The sequence below is a fragment of the Magallana gigas genome, chromosome 3 (assembly GCF_963853765.1).
Source record: "Magallana gigas chromosome 3, xbMagGiga1.1, whole genome shotgun sequence".
NCBI classification, from domain to species: Eukaryota; Metazoa; Mollusca; class Bivalvia; order Ostreida; family Ostreidae; genus Magallana; species Magallana gigas.
In genome coordinates, this window is record NC_088855.1 from 29,598,636 (window position 1) to 29,607,556 (window position 8,921).

The window sequence follows — 8,921 nt, forward strand, 5'->3', positions numbered from 1 at the left end:
ATGGTTTAAGATTTTTTTTAGATATTCTTTTCTAAAAATAGAGACTGAAAAATCGTCATTGTCTTCGGAGACGCATTGCCAGTCTGCACAGATTGACAGAACGATATGGCAGAGTTTCCAAACCTTGGTGAACACTGTAGTTTAGATGGTTGTAAGCAAATTGGTAGGTAGATTTTATATAAGTACACGAACTTTAATAGTATACTATCAACAGAACAATAAACCTAAAGCACAAAAGTTGTTTTTTTTAAATGGGGAAGGGGGGCTTGGTTGAGGAAATTCGGGATATATAACATAAATAATACAATATATTTATTACATGTACACGTAGTTATAATTATCTCAAGATATAGTATCATAACTTTTGATGCTTGTGTAGATGACACGTTATTGGATATTCTGACATTCTGTATAATAATGGCATCCGATATTTTAGATAAATATCAGCAGATATATTGTTCATGTGATGATAAACTTAACCAACTGTATTGTTAATCACAATTTGTTTTCCCTCGGACTGAAATGTCACACTTTCATTGGATTAAACATGGCACGTGATTGCCTCATATATCTCTATGTAGGTTCTTTGAGGATTAATATTAGGCAATATGGCCGTCATTGGCCGCCGCCTCACCTACTCATCTCAATATATCATATTATTTAACACAGAAATCGTGTTCAGTAAGTCCTTAAAATATTTAGAGTAGTTGCCCTTTGGAATTATTTTTAAATTAGAGTAGTTGCCCCTTGAATATTGACATCACATTGTTATGTCTGGAGCAGAGCAAAATGGCAGCGTCGAAATTTGCTCAAATCTCTGCAGACAGGTTTAAAATTGAATAGCAACAAAACATTGTAAGTAATATGCGAAGATTTTTTAAGTGTATTTGAAAGGTGGTATTGATCATTTTTAAGAGTTTAAATTAGTTTAACTGGACGAGATGTAAGGCATCTTGTACATTGCTTTGCGTAGATCACCGCTATTTGTGAATGAATATGTCGCTTGATAGTCCTTGGGAAAACAAAACACTTATTAGGTTAGTTTCTGACTCACTACGGAAATATATTGGGTTGATCAATCTCATAGACGGCTCGGCTTCGCCTCGCCATCTATGAGATTGATCAACCCAATATATTTCCGTAGTGAGTCAGTAACTAACCTAATAAGTAATAATAGCCTACCTTAATCAGTTGATCAGGAAAATCAAGAGACACACATAATATAAAGTATTCCGTAGGAAAATCATATCTGGTTTTTATGGTGTATTCTTTCTGTCAGGGATGCACATACGTCCCTGTTTCTGTATACAAATAAGAAGTGTATCAGCATTTGGGTCTATTTTGGTTGTTGTTTTTTTGTTTGTTTGCTTTTTTTGTATTGTAATCTCATCAGCTCAAAAACAATTCTTTCCTAACACTCTTTAAATGTATTGATCCATGTATTTTACTTGTACATGTTCTCACAGGCACCTGAATTTTTATCAATCAGTCGCTTAATTTAATAAGTCATATATTGAAAATTTCTACCCCTAATATATATAAATACGTATTTACATACAGTAGGGGTAGAATTTTTCGATATATGACTTACTAAGCGACTGATTGATAAAAATTCAGGTGCCTGTGATGTTCTCTAGGGTCATTTTACTGTGCAATTCATATACAGTATTATATTGATATAGTCAAGATAATAAATGTTTGATTTCCCTGCTTTTCTTTTCATGATTGCATTAGAAGGTGTACTATATGTTTCAAAGCTATAATTTATATTGTACATGTAGCTCTGTGAATTTTACATTTACAGCACTGTGAAGTGATTGATTGATGCTGTGAGCAAACTAGTTAATACAACCTTACCATGAGGAGGAGCCACAGTAACCTCCATGATATTGTGGATAATTTAAGATTCGGATCTGAGAAGTACTTCCAAACATTTATAGAAAAGAAAGGAGATCTTAATCTGAGCGACGGATTTGGAAGAACACTGTTAATGTGGAGTGTGTTGGATGGGAAAATCGACCGTGTAAAGGCCTTGATCGATGCAGGATGTATGATGAATTTGGGCGATAAAAACAAAAATACTGCATTGATGCATGCCATACAGTCATCCAATGTGAACATTGCCCAGATACTGGTGTTGCATGGTGCTGGAGTAAATCATTGCAACGAAGCAAACTCCACTTCATTGATGACATCGGTGGAGCAGGAAAACTTGGAGCTGGTCCAACTTCTCCTGTTGCACGGAGCAGACAGCAATCATGTGTGTGGTCATAGGTATCTTCACAACATAAGAACGGCCTTGACCTGGGCCATAGAAAATGAACTGCATGACATCACTGGAGCCATTCTTTCAGCAAGGCAAACAGTTATTTGTTATCATTTAACAGTCTGTATTCAGAGTCACAACATACGAACATTTCAGTTCTTGCTGGCGCATGGAGCCAACGCCTTTTACGGTGATATGGAAAAGTCTTGTGGTGAAAAAGTGATTAGGGATTATTTAAATGGACATTCAAATTCTGTGAAATTACTAGAAAGTATGTTTATAGAACATGGGTTTTGTACATCAATTTTGAAGAAAAATGATATTGTTAATTGTCTCTACCTCAATGAAAATCAACCCAATAAAACAGAGGCCAAAGACAAAAAAATTCAAACAATATTGAAACACCTCTTGAATTTAGGAATGATTCCAGAAGCAAGCATAGTATCAAAACTTCAAGGAAATGAAGAGGAAACGAGCTCCAAAACAACTTTTTGTGTTCCAGAATTGCAGAAACTCGCTAGGACTGCCATCCGAGAGGCCATGGGTTTTGGCATATCTGTGAAGGTGGAAAAATTGCCGATCCCTCGAAAGCTGAAAATTTTTCTTGCTTTGAAAGGAGCGAAGTTTTTATGATCCAAAGATTTCATGTTACCTGCATCCATGTATTTTGATAGCCTGTTAATTGAAGGAAGTGTTAGTAAAGAACAATGTTTCATTTACACTTACATTACTTGATAAATTATTATGCTGGGTGCATGGTGATGACTGTATAGTGCATGGGACTCATTTAGTCTTATTAAAATTATACGTTAGATCTGTTCGCTTACTCGTTACATGCTACTTGTGAAGTCTGAGTAAGCAAGCGGATCTAACATCAAATTTTAATATGACTCATTATGGTCATAACAGTAAGTGATTTTTGGATATGAATATGTTTATGTATTCATGAAGATACATGTAATACATGTATATGAAAGTGCATGTGTGCTAATGCATTAATTATATTGTTTAATATTGTTCCCTAGTCAAATATTGGGTTAGAAATACACAAAATTTTGATCATTTTTAATTTATTAAGTGATATATTTATACATGTATCAAACTAGTGCAATATTTCTTACTTCACTTCAGTAATTTTCTCTCTTTGCCTGTATTAAATAAAAACCTACTGAATTTTCTTTAAATATATTGGAGAATTCTGTCCAAAAAACTATACAAAGATGTATTTAGTTTACAAGTCAGATATACATGGGTGCCTTTATTTCAGCATATTTTGCTTACCGGTACTAGTTGATCATTATACATGTATATTGAATGAAATTATTTCCGATGATTAATGTTTTAGTTTTGTGCCATATGTATTAGATCTTGTCAACAGAGGCTCAAAAATTTGTTGAAAATAAAATTATTATTTTTTAAAGATGTATTCATGATATCCTCATTTTACAAATGTACAACTGCATCTTCACGTCAAATTTCCAATCTTTATTGGAATTACTGTGACTAAAGATGTAGGATGACTTCTATGATACATGTACATATGTTTATGATTAGTGCGTTAGGTGGTATGGGAGACCTCCATATTGGGACAGATACTTCCGATCGAAATAAATAATAAAATCAAGTATAATTCTATACTTTTTTTTCTTCCCCAAAATTGTTACCTATAGCTAACAGCATAGCGCAATGGGTCATAGCTGTTGACTGCATGAGAGCATTAATTACGTATTTCCAAGTCGTGAGTGCGAATCCCATCACAGCTTTTATAATTTTGACATTTCCAAAAAGTTTCAACGCATATATTTTGGTCATGTATCGTAAGATTAGAAAATTCGAAACCTGTAAAAGTTTTTGAATTATAATGTACTTTCATCCACATTAATATCAACAAGTGTCGCATATATACTGCCTTAAACAGCTAGAATAGACATAATTTAGGTACTATACAAGTCTTGATCAAAATTTTGACATGTAAATGCTAAAGAGATAAACATACCATACTCTGTTGTTATTTTGATAATCTCTTTGCATTTCCAGTATTTTGCAAATTAAGATCTTTACAAAGCAACTGTAGTATTAATGAAAAAAAACCTTCAAATCTGTATTAGTTAAAACTTAATTCCTTGTTTTTCATTTGACCAAATCATTATCTTGAAGAAGAGCCAGAGTTTACTCATACTACATGACTGTTTTTAGCACATTAAACCTTTAAATGTTTATTGAATGATGGAACTAATTCAACTCTTTATGGAGTTTTAAACAGCCCTTTCAAAGAGAATTACATGATTCGGCCTGTTAACATTTATTTGAGTGATAATCATATCTTATCAACCTTTCCCATCCTCCTACAGATTGAGGATTGCACTAAATTTAAAGTTTCAATAATTATTTGAATTTTATTTTTTTTTTCCAGATTTTTTGCCTTTCACTTGTACAAAATGTCAGAAAGTGTTTTGGTAAGCATTATTACATATATGATGAAAAAGTGGGGTTTTATTCAAAACAAAAGTATCATTGATACAAGTAATTCAATTTTAATGATTACTGATAAGTCGTGAACATCTATGATTTATATATGTATTTGCATTAATTATTTCTTTTATTTTGTAGCCTTGAACATAAGTTTCCAGACAACCATTCATGCACAGAGGTACATGATTCAAAATATTTTATCAAAATCTCTACAACATGAACATGGACTTATCCTAATTGAAATTATAAGTTGAATTAATTTTTAAAAGTTTAAACTTTTAAAGAGTTATTGCACCTGTATATTTTTTACTAAGGCTTTCCGGTACCTCCTGCATGTTTCGTAATTATGTACTGTTTTCTTTTCAGTTTAAATCAGACACCCCTCATGTAGAATACACAGGCACTAGGGCTTATTCCTGCAGTTTTACAGAATGCAAAGCCAGAGAGCTCATGCCAGTAGTGTGTGAAAAATGCTCCAAAAATTTCTGCTTGGGGTAAGAAGATGAACTTTTTTTGGAGAGAAATTTGCTCATGACCTTGACCCCATTCAAGGTCAGATCATCATGCATGTCTTTATTTGAGACGAGATCGCTATGTACTCACAAGCAAAAACACATGTACTAACAGTATCATTTCTAAATTTATTTTTCATGTTATAATATGATAGAAGGTTGAGGACCATTGTTAGACTGAATCTGATTATTCATGTCCATGACCTCAAAATGTCCTACTGTAGAAACATATATTTTCGTTGGGTCAAAATTTCGTTGTTTTTAAACCAAACAAGATTTCGTTGGCATTTAATTTCGTCATATCGTAATCTCTTTGTATTCATTAATACCAGGGTTAAAAATTCGTCATGGATTTAATTTCGTTGATTTATATTGCCAACGAAAATAATGAAATTAAATCCTCAATGAATATTTCTGCTTCTACAGTATATATTTACTGTTTTCCCTAAATATTAAGAGAAGTATTAACAAAGCTAGTAGTTTGCATGGAATATTACACCTTAACTGATTGTTGAAGCATCTTTTGCGATTCCACTTCAGACACCGGCATCAAAAGGATCACAACTGTGAGAAGTTAGTGGAAAAAATTACTCCAACCAAAACAGCAGAACATGTGCAACAGATTCTAGGTATTTCTATATTCAGTTTGTACATTTCCACATTTTGTGTCGCTGATACTCAGATTCAAATCTTATTGCTCATAAGAACACCCTAAAAATCTATTAACATAAAAGCTGACCATGAATTATTAGACTTAAAAATAGCATCTACAGCTATATACATGTACTTTTTATTTAACTTTTAAGCTTCATTCAATGAGATGAAAGTTTGTTTGTTTTTTTCAATATTTCAACTACAGCCTCCAAGAAATTAAATATAAATCCAAAGAAACCAAGAGGAAAGAAATCCAGTAAGACTGCGGCCAAGGTGGCTCTAATGAAGATGAAGCTTCATGCAGTTGGTGATGCGAAGATCCCAGACTTTGACAGAGTGTATCTCCAGGTGGTGCTACCAGGTGGTTCAGTCTCAAAAGGCACCACTAAACAACTTTTCTTTTCTAAGGTACATGTAAATCTCATTTATCGGCGAGTCAGTTTAGTATTGTTTAGATATTTTGTTTAGGTTAATCATGCATGAGCCCAGTACACATGTAGCATTATACTGTATGTATCTCTATAAAAGATAAGAGAGATGGCAGAAGGTTGTACATGTACAAAGTTTGCTCAAGATCTAAAGATGTCAAATCCTTTCCAAAATATCAATTTGAAAAAGGATAGCAAGATTGAAAAATTAATTTGAATTTCATTTTTGTCATAAAAGTGCTTGATGTATGAGTAAGAAAAAAAAAACCCATGGATTTAACATTTGTCATCAATATTAATCACATATTATTACAATGTACTGTATATGGTATTCACAAGTAACCATTTTAATTTTATCCTTTCAGTCTTTTATACACAAAATAAATTTGAAATATGAATGAATGTATTTGTTATGCTATTGTTAAAATCCAAAAGTCTTATATAACTGGTATATGTTATGTGTTTTAGACCTGGTCTGTTGGCAGAGCAATAGATGTGGCAGCAGAGAGAGGAAGCATTACCAATACTAACAACACAGGCAGCTCACAGGTCAGGTTTCACGACATACTTATCTCTATTATACAGTTTTTTAAATGCAAAATAATACATTAATAAATGATACATTTCAAAAGTAAACTTATCATATCAGTTTGATTGATAACTTCAAAGAAGGGCATGGTTTATGTTACACATATGAAAATTTGCAATTGCGTTATTGTTAGCATTCTGTGGAATCATTAGATTTCGTGGTGGCTCAATTTTCATGGAATTTGTGGATACCTCTCATCCACAAATTATCATCATCCACAAATTGATAATAATAAGGGTTATAAAGTCATATTTCCATTTGTAGGTATAAAACAAGACATGAAATTTCGTCCTCACAAACCAGTGAAATTTAAGCAATCCACAAAAATTAGCCCCCATGAATTTTAATGATTCCACAGTATGTACTAGTAAAATAATGTACAACAATTACAATTAACATTCTATGGACTGTATTGCAGAAACTACGTCTGTTTTCCATGGATGATGGATCCATTTTACCCATTGATCAAACAATTGATTCTCTTTTACAAAATGAAGCTTTATTTAATGGCGGAACAGTGATTTTGGAAAGAGTGACAGAGGATGTGAATGTTATAGATTTCGAATTATACCAATAAATATATCCATGTTGAAATAGACTGGTATTATTTTTTAATGAAACCAATAAATATATTGTTTATCTATATTTCAATTCAGCAATATGTGATTGTACCCAGAAATTGAAATTGAGTGACCCAGGTGACCTATTGCTATCGGTCTTCGTCCATCTTTGTGCATCGTATTCTGCAAACGTATGTGTAGCATCGTTTTTGAAATTGGGGGAACCAGACTCGCCCAAAAAACCTTGACAAGCAAAAATAAAAATAAAATCAGTGTGATGGTTCTTTTTTTGCCCTTTCCAACTTTAATACATTTATATGATTTTGACTATATATTGAAAATAGATAGCAATGAACAGTTTTGAAGCGCAATTCCTCTTATGTACAGTGAATATTACCAGGACATTTATCATTATGCCCTTTTGAACTTAAAATGTTTTTAGTTGTTAAAGACAAAGGAATAGTTGTGTATGTTTGCATGAAGTTTTTTGCGAGTTATTTCCCTTATTAAATTATATTGTGTATTTAATTAATGCATACCTTGCCATCCATTTGTAAACAGATTCTGAAGGCTTACACATTTTGTGTATCATTGTCAAGTATTAGGGGAGCGTGGGTTGTGCGAGCTTGCTCAATTTTTCTTTAATTTTTTTCCCCTTATTCTTCATTAAACATTGAGCTCCATTTGATGTTTTAGATTTAGGGTTCTCCGATTCTCAGCCTCAAAGTATTTTTTTTTTCATCATAAAAATATTATACATGTATTTATCCTTCAAACTTTATAAACGAATAAAACAAAAAGAAATTTGATTTCATCCATGCATTTTACGAAGTTATTGCACTTTTGGCCACGATGGATATAATGGAATAAATAACGTATACAAGTTAAAATTGAAATCAAATTAGAACAGGTTGTTCCCTTTACCTCTAGGTTGTCATCTTCGCTAGCCAAGGGTTTCCGATACACTACGCTTCTTTATGAGTAGTGTATCGGAAACCCTTGGCTAGCGAAGATCATGATGGCTAGGTTGTAGGTGTCCGTGGAGCCACTAAGTCAAGCAGTTAATGTCTTAGCGTAAAATTAACACTTTAAGACTAATTAAATTTGTCTACATATTTAAAAAGGCAGATTTATAATACGAATAAAAATATTCTGGGTAATTTAGAGTTATCGAACATTGCTGAGGATCTGAGATCGTTAAAGAATGTGTGATTTAAGGGTTGTATGTGACACCTCCATATTGTGACGTATTGTTTATCGAAATAAACAATAAAAACAAGTATAATGCTGTAGACATTTTCTTACCAAACATTGTCACCTGACAGTCTAGCGCAAAGGGTAAGGGCGTTCAGTACGAACCTGTAGGTCACGAGTTCGAATCCTGCTGGGGATTTAAAAATTAAATTTTTTACCTTTCCACAAATTTTTAAAACTTATTTT

The 8,921-nt window shown here is 32.7% G+C and overlaps 1 protein-coding gene across 3 annotated transcripts; it reads left to right on the top strand.

The window, feature by feature from the left end:
- The first annotated feature begins 45 nt into the window (after positions 1-45).
- On the top strand, positions 46-7,515 carry LOC105320150 (AN1-type zinc finger protein 1). 3 transcript variants are annotated; one of them, XM_011417957.4, is made up of 8 exons: positions 49-163; positions 4,680-4,722; positions 4,877-4,916; positions 5,105-5,232; positions 5,791-5,879; positions 6,110-6,312; positions 6,801-6,881; positions 7,340-7,515. In XM_011417957.4, the coding sequence occupies exons 1-8, from the start codon at positions 106-108 to the stop codon at positions 7,496-7,498; spliced, it is 801 nt and encodes a 266-aa protein (XP_011416259.3). In that variant the 5' UTR covers positions 49-105; the 3' UTR covers positions 7,499-7,515. The 3 variants fall into 3 exon arrangements, with proteins under 3 accessions (XP_034336411.2, XP_011416259.3, XP_011416260.3); XM_011417958.4 differs by lacking the exon at positions 7,340-7,515 and adding an exon at positions 7,186-7,333; XM_034480520.2 differs by lacking the exons at positions 4,680-4,722; positions 4,877-4,916; positions 5,105-5,232; ... (2 more) ...; positions 6,801-6,881; positions 7,340-7,515 and adding an exon at positions 1,805-3,890 and having other exon boundaries at positions 46-163.
- The last annotated feature ends 1,406 nt before the right edge of the window (positions 7,516-8,921 follow it).

What these genes read in the sequence shown, in the direction of transcription:
- LOC105320150 (XM_034480520.2), top strand. Translation starts at nt 1,859, where the DNA reads ATGAGGAGGAGCCACAGTAACCTCCATGATATTGTGGATAATTTAAGA.